The sequence below is a fragment of the Neovison vison genome, chromosome X, assembly GCF_020171115.1.
Source record: "Neovison vison isolate M4711 chromosome X, ASM_NN_V1, whole genome shotgun sequence".
NCBI classification, from domain to species: domain Eukaryota; kingdom Metazoa; phylum Chordata; class Mammalia; order Carnivora; family Mustelidae; genus Neogale; species Neogale vison.
This window is the reverse complement of record NC_058105.1, coordinates 69102572-69116399: the sequence shown is the minus strand read 5'-3', so window position 1 is coordinate 69116399 and position 13828 is coordinate 69102572. Positions and strand designations below refer to the sequence as shown.

General features: G+C 35.1%; 1 protein-coding gene across 1 annotated transcript; it reads right to left on the bottom strand.

Moving 5' to 3' along the window:
• Nucleotides 1–3462: 3462 nt before the first annotated feature.
• NAP1L2 (nucleosome assembly protein 1 like 2) lies at nucleotides 3463–6061 on the bottom strand. Its single transcript, XM_044234855.1, has one exon. The coding sequence runs from the start codon at nucleotides 5658–5660 to the stop codon at nucleotides 4269–4271; it is 1392 nt and encodes a 463-aa protein (XP_044090790.1). The 5' UTR covers nucleotides 5661–6061; the 3' UTR covers nucleotides 3463–4268.
• Between the last annotated feature and the right edge of the window lie 7767 nt (nucleotides 6062–13828).

Below are 13828 nucleotides of genomic sequence, written 5' to 3'. Positions count from 1 at the left end.
CACATGCGGAATGGAGGGTAGTGATTACACGTTGGCTGCCTGACCTGGAGAGTTTTTACTGTCTTAAAACACCCTGAGAACAGGTCCACAAGTGGATCATTAAAGTAGTTTTTTTAAAAAGCAGTCTGAGATTGTTTACTTTTGGACATTCTTTTCTCTTTAAAATCTGTATTATTTGGCAAAAAAAATTCAGGGGAAATATATTTCAGAAAGGTGTTCCATGTAAATTTATTCATTGTATTTATTTTTTAAAGGTTATATGCTTTAAAATAATCAGCTACATGTTGCACATACCTGTGTAACTAAAAAATAAAATCTGTCATATACCTATGGATGATATATAATTTTGTGATTCTTATTTTCTGTATTCTATTTTTCTCTGGTTTCCAAATATTTTAATTTAATAATACACCATTGGCCAGTGAACAAATGACCCGTGGTGAGTGTTGAGTTTGGTGTACACAGCTACAAAGATAATGAATGCATTCAGTGGTGAGGAAGTAACACCATAGTCACTATATTTTCTTCATCATTAACCAGGCTTGTCGGTATCTTAAGAACTGCTGCTAAATTTGCCAATTAGCTTCCTTAATATTTGCAGAAATCCTGGAGATTTTGTTATTAAAATGCAAAGTATATTCTTTCACTTTTTGTAAATTAGAAAATAAGTTATAAGGATAATTATTAATAATTTAATAAAATTTTACTGCATTTTAAATTTTATTTATTTTATTTTTATTTTATACCAGTTTCGAATATTTCACAGATATAAGGTTAGTAATAATATAGATACACCTATATAGCACTCCTTATGTGCCATGAATATTTCAAGTACTTCAATTAAATCTTCATAATAATCTATTAGGTAGATGTGCAATTATTATAATTTTTACAGATATGAAAACTAAGACACATAAAGTAACTTGTGCAAGGTCACCCAAGTAATAAGTTACAAAACTGGGATTTGAACTTAAGCAGCCTGGCTTCAAAGACTAACCACTCTACCATATGATGTATAATGCTAAACACTATAATTTATACTATATATATATATATTTATTTACTATTATATATATATTTATATACTATAAATTATTACGTACCCAAAAATGGAATTTAATTGTATTTAGGTATTTCAGTATATTCCCTGGGAATACCAAACTTCTAACAAAGCCTGATAGTCACCTCAACAACCTTTTCCGTACTGTATAAATGACACACTTTTTAAAGAACAATTATAAAAAGAATTAAGGTAAAAATCCCATTCTTAGTCACACTTGGGCACTAAAAGCTAGTATAGACTTATTTGATATGTGGGCTGAAACTTATGGCCTACCCTCAAAGCCTAAAATTCCTTTACACGAGTCTAAACCCAAATCAAATGAACATCCATCCCAACATAAGCTAAGGGAGTGATGACAGCCTCAAATTTCATCCCTGAGAAGGGGTTAAAGAGAAGGAAATATAAAAAGCAGTCCCTGACATCAGGAAACGCCTGATCCTCACAGCTAGGCCATGCTATTCTTCTATTGGATATAAACCATCTCATAAAATACCAACCTCAAACAAGGCTATTCTGGGACTGTAATAAAGTGAGACAAAATAAGGTCTCCTAATTTTGTCTAAGCACAGACAAAACCAAGGTCACTGTGACACTCACAAAATACCAAACACCACTGCCATTCTAGCTAAAATGAATGTCTACAACCTCTTTACCAGTTATAGCTATAGCCTTGTTCTAGCCTCTCCTCCCTATGGATGAGATTTATTGAACTACCAACCATTAAGCTGTCTAACAATATAGAGTAAACCCCCACTTCTGTGGAACCTCCACCAAATCACACAACCGAAGCCCAAATTCTGCAGTGTTTTCTAACACTTACTTAATGATAACATACAATGTCTCCCCAGGATGTGTGTTCTCTCTATGGCAATAACGGAGACTATGGGTATGTTCAACTTGTTCAACAATGACAACTTGGGTATGTCCTTGTTCAACTATGGGTATATCCTTGATGGTCTTTGGCTGGACACCACTGATATGAGGGATAAAAGAAAGGGGCTGGCCTGTCCTTACAGAAAGGTCAGAAGCAGTTTTACTGCTCTATCTTATGGAGGCTAGAGAAAGGGACAGGAGGGACTTCAAGATGCCTAGCCCCCTCTGTGAAATAGAGGGAGAGATACACCCATGTTTCTGACTTTTTAATGCACAGTAACAGTAACTACAATTAAAAGAGGTCCAATCTTTTTTTGTTGGAGGGGAGGAGGTTGGAAAGGAGTCAGGCATTTAACAGAGGTCAAAATTGAGTGTGATGAAGAGTATGAAAATATTTATATTTATCAAGCATACGTTGGAAGTATTTCCCAATTTAGGTGCCCCTATAATACTAAGCTGTTCCTATTTCCCTATACCCTGTCAGCTACTGCAACCCCAGAGAAAAGCAAGTGAGCATTTAACGTTGTCCCTGGGAGAAAGATTATATTAGAGGCGGGGCCTATCCAGACAGGAAAAGGAAAGAAAAAGCGTGTATCTTCCTCCTCAGTTGATTGTAAAGATGAGGCAAAGGTAAGAAAATCAGGCAGTGTTATAAACTTACCTCCCTAAGCCAAAATCCGAAGAAGGCATGTTCAATAATGGAGGAATAAGTCACAAGCAGAAGAGCTTTTGTTCCACTTTCATCTTTTAATTCTGTGGGATCACATCACAATCACCTGGGATGGAAGAGTGGATAGGCAGCAATAACGAGACACAGTTAGCACTTCCTAGTCTCTTTCAGATCTCACATGGCTTGGAAGAGATTTAAAAATTCCCTGTTTTTCCCAGAGGGATAGATGTCACCTTCACAGAGTATGACAAAATGGGAAGCCAAACCTCTGGGTTTCCACATGTGAAGAAGACAATGTCAGCTCTGAGACAATTCGGCTCTCTAACCAACCACATCCTATTTCTCCAGTCAGTGCACCCCTCCCCCCACAAACATCATAAAATAATATAAGCCCCTGTACATCTAGATGGCATTGTGGAAGGGTAGGTAAATTTGAAATATAGACTAACATACAGGAACCTGTTATTTATAACAGTGTTTAAATATGAAATTTACTGGATCAAAACTGAGATTTTTGTTTCCCTGCAAACTTGGGGTATGGAGTGGGACTCAGGATTAAAATTAGATGAGTCATAAAATCTGATAGTTTCTTTGCACATCTAAGTATGGTGTTAGTAAATCTGCATGCATATTTAAACACAGAAAAATAACAGAAAATAAGTCAAGACATTAACAGTGTTTACATTTGGGTATATGGATTTGAGTTTAATTAATGTATTTTTTAGTATTTTCCAGATGTTTCCCAATGAACATAATATTTTGGAAGGCAGCTATGCTCAACACTATACCACCAACGCTCCAATGAACATAATACTTGGATGAGAAAAAAAGATCAGTTTTAAAACAGGAAACACTCTGAAATTTTTATTTATTTTATTTTGCAGTGAAAGAACATGAAAAAAAAACTTCAAAATGGTAACATGATTACTTCCAATGAATGATTAAATGTACTATAGGAAGAGAAATTATACACTGTAATTACAGTTTACATAATTACACAGAACAATATGTGGCAATCTCTTGAGAGTACTGTGATTAACACTTCACTGATACACACCAACCTCAATATAACTAAGTTTTATTATTTACCATTGTCACATAAAATACAAGAGCTTATGGACAAGCTGTGATTAACAGTAAATGTGGTTTTGCCTGAAATTCTTAACCATATGCAGGCTCCTTAAGCATTCAAGTTTTAAATTCTACTGTATTTTTATCGCAAAATGAAGCAGGTACAACAGAATTAAACCTACTAGATAAAGGACTAAGAAAACACAAATATAAAAACCAAACAACAGCAGAAAACCTTGGGTTGGTTCTCCAAGATTTTCTTTCCAAATAGATGTTGATCTCATTTAGCAGTTACGATAATATTCACAGCCACAGACTAACAGCTACATGATAAAAGGACTTTAGAAGGATTAAACTTCACAGCACTATATTAATATTTTAAATCATCTACCACAGTTTACATTTCTTGAAAGCATTCTACTACCAAAGTGCAAGATCAAATGAATTAGTATTTAAATTTTTCTTATACTTCTGAGACCTATGTTTCAATTGGCACTACAATAAAAAATTCAGAACACAAGACTAATTAACTTCTTATATCTTGAGTAACGACCTAGGGCAATTAATGTCAGGGTAAGGTACACTTTGCTTTTAGCGATCAATGTCTTCTGCTATTGTCTCGAGATTTTTGCAACAGGCTTTAACCTCCTCAATTGCAGCCATCCAGTTATCATAAATAATTTTGTCATAAATTGCATCATTAACCTCCCTAACTACCCCCTCCTGTTGAGACTCAAGTGCATCACCTGAGAAAAACAACACTGATCTTGGGATTATGTAAGTACGTAAATTGTGACCAAGTAAAAAATCATCATTTCCATCCTTTCCATTTGAGCTGATTCCATGAGGAGTAAAGAAATTGAAGAATGAATCCTTGGGAAATTTTTCAGTTACAGTTCGGATTGTTCCCCAGATCCGGTGTTTCTGTTTCTTCCTGATGGTTTTCAAAGTGACATTCTTTCCTTCATTCCAATCTATCTCGCAGCCTGTGCAATACTCAATCGCTGTTCCCCTATAGGGATGGGGATCATAATATGCCAGCCTTGACTTCAGCACATAAGTCTTTGTTAACAGCTCATTTTTGAAATATTCATTGGGCTTGAAGTGAAATTCTAGTGTGAAACTGAGAGGTTCGCCAGGATCTGAAAGTTTCACTTTAATATCTGTCAGGAGCTTCAGAATAGGCTCGTCATATTTCTTAATCAAAGGAGTGAGTGTGTCAACATTTTTTAAGACCGTTAGCCAAAAGTCAGGAATTCCTTTAGGATCCTGTTCTTCTTTATTCTCTTCTCCAGTAGTCTCACTGTCATCATCGTCGTCGTCGTCGTCGTCGTCATCGTCATCCTCCTCCTCAGTAGCATAATCATAATAATTTCCCTCATAATCATCATCCTCATCCATATATTCATGCATCAGACCCTCCTCATTACCATACATCTCTTCCTCATCATACATCTCATCATCATAGTCCTCAGAGTCTGATTTATATTCACATTCCTCTTTTGTAGGTTCATAGATTGCATTTATGATCTGACGTCTTTTTTCCAATAAGGGTTGATACATTTCAGCAAACTTTCTTTCAATGCCATGAAATTCCCTCAGAAATTTGGATTCTAGATTGGCCACTCTAGTTTGAAGCTTTTTGAGGGCTAACACACGGTACTTAACTTTCAAAGGTAGACTTTCCACAAAGTCTGTATCTAAAAGATAACCTATAAGTCCTTTTGGACGGTCTGAATCCTCATCAGTATCTTCATCTTTTACCCCGCCTTCCCCGGACCCAGCAGCAGCATCTTCACCTTTACCCCTTTCTTCCCCAGGCCCAGCGGCGGCTTCTTCACCGTGCTCCTTATCATCTCCAGGCCCAGCTGCGACATCTTCACTGCGCTCCGGCTGTTCCCCATGTCCCTCCATCATTACCTTACTACCAGCCTCGTCTTGACTAGAGTCTAACAGTTCCTTATGGTCGGCTGACTCGGCCATTTTCCAAAGGACCGTAACGCGTAAGGTGGCTACCACCAAGATAAGGAGCCCTGGCCTCGGCAGGGGAAGACTCACCGAAATAGCAGAAGCGGCGGTGGTTGGGGCAGAGGTGGAACGGGCGGTAGTGGCTGGGCTGTGGGAGTAACTGCGGAGGCTGCTGCCGGGATGAAGGCTGTGCAGATGCTGTGAGAAGCGGACAGAGGCAACCCTAGCCAGGGCTTGAGAGAAGAGTGGCGATGGTCAGTTTTGCAGGAACGAGCCACAGCTGCAGAAAGCTGCAGTGGGCGGACCCTTAGCAAGCAGCAGCTGCTGCAAGAAAAAACGGTGCCGCAATATGATTACGCAGCCGTCTCTTGACTAGATTTCCTCCGTGCAAATAGCGGCGTCACTCCCTTCCTCCCCTACAACTCTGCCCTAAACTCATTTGCTGGGCTGGGTGATTGACAGGTCCTGAGCCAATAAATTATCAGATCTATCAAGTTTTCCAACTCCACTCATCTTCCCAGGTTGTCTAATACAGCTGATTCATCCACCTCTCACTTAATCTCTGACCCCCTCCTGAGTTTTCAGAAACCTAGATTTTATTTGTTTATTCTCTCAATTTGCAACTGGTATTATAATTTAAAAAAGAAAAGCTAAAAGAAATACTAACTAAAATGTCAGACAAGGCTAGAGGACAAGGCATACATCCAGCCAAATTCTGTCCCTTTGATTTTAGCCCCGGGCTCTGGAATGGGGGCGGGGGGAGGGTAAAATTCGTAAAGATAGTCTAGAAGGGAAAACACTTTTTAAAAATCAGCGGTCTTGGGAGCCTGGGTGGCTCAGTGGGTTAAGCCGTTGCCTTTGGCTCAGGTCATGATATCAGGGTTTGAGATCAAGTCCTGCATCCGGCTTTCTGCTCAGCAGGGAGCCTGCTTCTCTCTCTCTCTCTCTCTCTCTCTCTCTCTCTCCCCCCCCTGCCTACTTGTGATCTCTCTCTGTCAAATAAATAAATAAAATCTTCAAAAAAATTAGCAGTCTTGGTCTTAGGATGGTGTAACTATCAGTGATTTAAATATTCTATATTTTGTTTTTTACTCTATTTTCCACAAGCTGTATAGTAAATAAGCAGTAATTTTTACATTGGAAACGCCTCCTAACGTTTCCTAGGTTTGGGGTGGGGGGACAAAAGAGATGGTTATTGAGGGTTAGGGTGAAATAATGCCTGTGATGAAGATCCAAAGTGCTGTATCCAACTGACAAGTGAACACACAGGACAATAAACCAGTCTTATCAGTAATTCACTCTTAATGCTGACTTGTCTCTTCCTCTTTTTGGATGCTGGTTCTCAAGCCATTGGGAATTTTGAAAGGAAGTGTTCAAATGTAAAGTAATATTTATTTAAAAAATCATAGCATTTGCTTGACAGTTTTGAGTTATTGACAATAATCTAAACCTCAGCATTAAAGACATAGTTAAATATATGATAGACTATTCACAGGATGGAATACTATGCAGTCATTTGAAAATTTCCTCTGATAGGAATCATTGGTGATATTTATTGTCCATATTTCCAATGCTGATCGTTTATTAATTTAACAATGTTTAAAATTTTAACTATTCCTCAGATCTAAACAATTTGCATGGTGCTATTATCACAGAGATAAACACGGTTTACATATTGTATTTCTTTACAGATTCTTTCAGTATACAGGTAAAGTTTTCTTTTTACTTAGTTTACCTCTGTGTACCATCTGTATACCTCTACATACCATTACAGTATTTACAAAATTCAGTTTTCAGGCTTATGATCAATCTGGTAGTTCCCTTGTTATGAGTCCTTTGCATCCCAAGTTTTCTTTGCCTTTTTTTTATTATGTTCAGTTAGCCACTGTATAGTACATAATTAGTTATTGATGTAGTGTTCAATGATTCATCAGTTAAGTATAATACCCAGTGCTCATCACAGCATGTGTCCTTCTCAATACCCATCACCCTGTTACCCAAGTTTTCTTTTTCTGGTTCTGAATTGCAACATTCCGTGTAGTTTTCTGATAATAAACTAAACACATGCTTATTTTTAAAAATTGCAAAAACAAGGAGAATTTTAGAGTATAACAGAAATCACTAGTAATCTCACAACCCTGACAGAACCAATGTGAACATTTTGGTCCTTTTCTTTCTAACATGTCTATATATGTGTTGCATTTAGGCCAGAGTTTTCTAAAAATAAAACTGAGATAAACTTTTTCCTCTCACGACCATATTCCAGTGTGCTTAAGTAGTTCTGCAAAATGTAATTTTATTTTTTTTAAAGATTTTATTTATTTGTTTAACAGAGAGAGATCACAAGTAGACGGAGAGGCAGACAGAGAGAGAGATAGAGGGAAGCAGGCTCCCTGCTGAGCAGAGAGCCCGATGTGGGACTCCATCTCAGGACCCTGAGATCATGACCTGAGCCGAAGGCAGCGGCTTAACCCACTGAGCCACCCAGGTGCCCCGCAAAATGTAATTTTAAACGAAAATCCATTGGTATTTATATATATTATGTAGTTAAACCAAATTATTAAAAGACGAAGAGAAGTATGTCATCTAATTTAAAAATTGAAGAGTACTTCATAGTCATACATGCAGTCACAGAAACCACAAGGAAATGACATGTTTCATTGCTTAAAGCAAAAGTATATGACACCAAAAAGTATAGGAAACAAAAGAAAAAAATAGATAAATTGGACTTCTTCAAAATAGAAACTTTTGTTCGTTAAAAAATACTATCAACAGAGTTAAAAGGCAGCCCATGAAATGGAAGAAAATATATACGAATCATATAACTGATAGAGGATTAATATTCAGAGTATGTAAGGACTCCTACAACTTAAGAACAATGAAAACAAGCAAATCTCTTAAAAATGGACAAAGGACTTGAATAGATATTTCTACAGAGAAGAGATACAAATGACACCTGAAAAGATGTTCAACATCACTAATTAGGGAAATGCAAATCAAAACCACTATAAGATACCACTTCACACACATTAAAATAGTTATTATCAGAACAATAAAAACAGAAAATAACAAGTGTAGACAAGGATATGGAGTAATCGGAAACTTTGTGCATGGCTGAAGAATGTGAAATGGTGCAACTCCTCTGAAAAGCAGTATGGTGGATCCTCAGAAAAATAAACACAGAATCACCACATGACCCAGTAATTCCACTTCTGGATATATACCCAAAAGAAATGAAAGCAGGGTCTCTGATACTTTTACACCCATATGTTCATAGCAGCATTTTTCATAATAGCCAAAAGTGGAAACAATCCAAATGTCCATTGATGGAAGAATGGATAAACAAAACATAGTAGCATATACAAGGGAAATATTATTCATTCATAAAAAGTAATGAAATTCTGACACATGATACAACATGGATTAACTTTGGCGATATTATGCTAAGTGAAATAATCCAGGTACAAAAAGACAAATATTTTATGGTTCCCCTTATATGAGGTAACTAGAGTAGTCAAATTCATAGGATAGAATGGTGGTGGCCAGAGTCTGGGGGCAGATGGGAATGGGAATTTTTGTTGAATGCACAAGAGTTTCAGTTCACAAAAATGAGGATATTCTGGATGTTGATGATAGTTGGACAATAATGTGAATGTACTTAATGTCACTGAAATGTACACCTAAAAATAGCTAAAATGATAAATTTTATGTTATGTATATTTAACCACAATTTAAAAAGTTGAAAAAAAACCAAAAACATAAGGAATATTGTCAGCAAAATGAGCACTAAGCAAAAATAGGTGAAATATACATAACATACACATATATATGCAACACAAATAGGTGATTACTATATAAGAGGAACTGATAATGGCTAAAATTAAAAGGACTAAGAATTCCAAATGCTGGCAAGGATGTAAAGAAATTGGAACTCTGAAATATTACTACTATGAGTGTAAATTGGTATAACAACTTTGGAAAACTATTTGGCACTATCTGCTAAGTTTAAACACATGCCTCTCCTAGGACCTAACAATTCCACAGTTAGGTATGTACACAAAAAGACATGTACAATAGTATTTAAGCCAACATTATTTATTTTTAAAATAACTCCATGAGGTCATATTTTGTATACAAGTAACTCACCTTTATCAAGTGCACAATTCAAGGATTTCTTAAATTTACCAAATCGTACAGCCTCTGCCATGGATCAGTCTTAGAACATGTTCATCATCTCAATATGATATTTCATAAACTTTAACTGTTAATCCCCACTATACTTCCTAATGTCCCACTCCCAGCATAGACAACTGTTAATTTATGTTCTGTCTTTATAGCTTTACCTTTTCTAAATATTTCATATAAATTGAATCATATAATATGTAGTCTTGTGTGTCTCACTTATTTCACTGAGAATAAAGATTTTGAGATTCATCTATACCATAGCACGTATCCATAGCTGGTTCTTTTTTATTGTTGAATAGTATTTAAGTCTATGGATATAACACACCATATTTATTTTCTCACTAGTCGATAGACATATAGGCTGTTTTAAACTTTGGCTACTATGAATTATGCCACCATGAACATTTGTATGCAAGCCTTTTTTATTTCAGCTATTTTGGTGGGTATAGAATGTATCCTGTTATGGTTTAATTCACATTTCTCTACTGACCTTTTATCACGTATTGGATATATATATTATATGATTATTATATTTATATAATATATAAATTTATATAATTATATATTATATATAATAATACATAAATTATATAATTATATAATTATTATTGATATATTTATTATATTATATATATATATAGCCTTAAAATTTTTTGCCCATATTTTATTGGTTTGACTATCTTTCTATTATTTAGGTATAAGACCTCTATGTATATTCTGGATACAAGTAATTTATCAGATATGTGTTTTTGCAATGTTTCCACCAGTATGTTGCCTGTCTTTTTATACCAACTAACACTGTTTTTGAAGTACAGAAGTTTTGAATTTTGAATTTATCACTTTTTAATGGACTGTGTTTTGGTGTCTTAACTAAAAAATCCCAGCCTAACTCAAGGTCTTAAAGATTTCCTCCTGCATTGTTTTCTAAAGGTTTTATAATTTTAGCTCTTATATTTAAGCCTGTGACCCATTTTGAGTTAATTTTTGCATATATTGTAACTTAAAGGCCTATGTTTAGCTTCCTATATATGGATATTTATTTGTCTCAGCACCATTTGTTTAAAAAACTATCTTTTCCTTATTTAAATGCCTTGGTACTTTTATCACAAACCTGTTGACATTTATCACAAACCTATTATATAAATGAGCCAAACATGGCTCCTGTATATCAGTCCCTATGTTGTTAATTCTTCATAACAGGCTAGAGCCCTTGACTCAGTCAGCACCAAACTCAAATTCTTACACGTCTGTTTTAAATATAGCCCAAGGAAGCATAATTTTGGCCATTTAGAACTTGTCTGTTACACTACAAAACTGCTCCCAACATCTGCTAGCCATAGATGAGACAAACCATGTAACTATAAAAGACCCTAAAATGCTGCTTCTCTTTGGAGCTCTCTGACCTAAGGAATGCCCACCTTGCTAGTCGAGGACATCACCTAGACTCTTAAGCCCCTTCTCTGATTTACCTCTCCTAAAAATTCCCTTGCCACTTAACCTTCTGCTTTATGGCCCCATGACAAGTCTGTGTATGGTTTCCTGCTATGAGAAATTTACCCTCTCATATAACCCTGCTCCAAGCACTGCCCAAGAAAGCTTGTTGTGCAATACTGCCACCTTGTCTCTTTGTCCTTTCTTTGATTAGCCCCCAAATCCTTAAACTTGCCATAACAATAAATATAAGGGTTTATTTCTAGATTTTCAATTCAATTTCATTAATCTATATGTCTAGCTTTATGCCCATACCACACTGTCTTGATTACTGGAGCATTATAGTAAGTTTTTTTTTAATTGGAAAGTGAAAGTCTTCCATCATTTTCTTTTTTTCCTAAAAAGTTTTGGCTATTCTGAGTCTTTTGAATTTCTATCTATATTTTAGTATCACCTTGTCAGTTTCTGCAAAAAAAAATAAAGGAAAAACTAAAGCAAAACACCTGGAATTCTGATAGGGACTACCTTGAATCTATGGATTGACTCAAGAAGAATCGGTACTTTAAAAACATTGAATCTTTCAATCCATGTACAAGGAAATTCTCTTCATTTATTTATGTTTTCTCTAATTACTCTCAGCAGTGTTTTGTAATTTTCAGTGAACAAATCTTTTACTTCTTTTATTAAATTTATTCCTATATATTTTATTATAATTGTTGTATAAAAGGTATTGTCATTGTAGTTTTATTGTGGCAAAATGTATATAACACAAACTTCACCATTTTAGCCATTTATAAGTGTACAATTTGGTTGCATTAAGCGTATCCACAATCTTGTGCAACCATCCCCACTATTCACTTCCAAAACTTCATCATCCAAAACTTAAACTTTGTACCCATTAACCAATAGTTCTCTATTCCTCACTCCCTCCTACCCAGGCTCTGGTAACCTCTATTATACTTTGTGTCCCCATGAATTTGTCTAATTTAAGTGTCTCATGTAAGTGGAATTACACAATATTTATTCTTTTGTATGTGGCTTATTCCACTTAGCATAATGTTTTCAAGGTTCATCCATGTTCTGGCATGTGTCAAAGCTTCATTCCTTTTTATGGCTTAGTTTGATTGATAGATAGATAATAATAAAAATATTTATCTACCTATCTGGTAGATACTTGGATTGTTTCCAACTTGGACTATTGTGAATAATGCTGCTAGGAAGCCTGGTGTACAGTTATTTGTTTAAGTCTCTGCTTTCAGTTCTTTGGATAGACACCTAATAGTGGAATTAATAGATTACATGGCAATCATATGTGTAGATTTTTGAGGAAAGTCTCAACTCTTTTCCATGGTGGTTACACAATTTTAGACTCCCAATAGCAATGCACAAAAGTTGTAATTTTTCCAAATTCCCACTAAAATTTTGTATCCATGTGTGTTTTAATAGACATTCTATGTGTATAAAGTCATATCTTATTCTAGTTTTATTTTTCTTCTTAAAATTTTTTTAAAGATTTTATTTATTTATTTATTTATTTGAGAAAGCAAAAGTGATAGAGAGAGCACAAGTGAGAGGAGGGAGCAGAGGGAAAGCTAAGCAGGGACTCTAATGCAATGCTTGATCTCAGGAGCCTGGGATCATGACTTGAGCTAAAGGCAGATGCTTAACCAACTGAGTCTCCCAGGTGCCCCTGGCTTTAATTTTCATTTCCCTCAACAAATATTTATGTTGAGCATTTTTTCAAATGTTTATTGCCAATTTGTATATCTTATTTAGAGAAATTCTTATTTAAGCCCTTTGCCTAGTTTTCAATTAGTTTGTTTGATTTTTTGGTATTGAGGTAAAGGAGTTCTTAATGTATTCTGGATAATAAATAATTCTTTATCAGATATATGATTTTCTAACTTTTTTCTCCCATTATGGAGGTATGACAGCTTTTCACTGTCTTGATAGTTTTTTTAATGTACGAATGTTATTAATTTTGATGAAGTCGACATTATTTATATTACTTCTGTTGCCTACATTCTTGGTATCATATCTAAGAAATCATTGCCAAACCAATGTCATGTTTTTCCCCTAAGTTCTTTTCTAGTGTGGTTCGTTAGTCTATTTTGAGTTAATGTTTGCATATGGTGTAAGGTAAGTTCCAACTCTATTCTTTTGCATGTGAGTATCTAGTTTTCCCAGGAATATTTGTTGAAAAGAAAATTTTCCCCCATTTAATGGTCTTATCATCCTTGCTGAAAATTGATAATATATATGAAGGTATATTTGTAGGCTGTCTATTCTATTACATTGATCTATGTGTCTGTTTTTATGCCAGTCTTTATTACTGTATCTTTGTAATAAGTTTTGAAATCAGAAAATGTGAGTCTCCCAACATTATTCTTCACTTTTCAGTATTGTTTTATGTATTTAGAATTACTCTAGATGCCATAAAATAAATCCAGGATGAGTTTTTCTGTTTCTTAAAAAATACGATTGAGATTTTGGTAGCAATTGTACTAAGTCTGTAGATCTCTTTGAGCACTATGCTCATTTAAAAAATGTTAATTCTTCATTTGAGG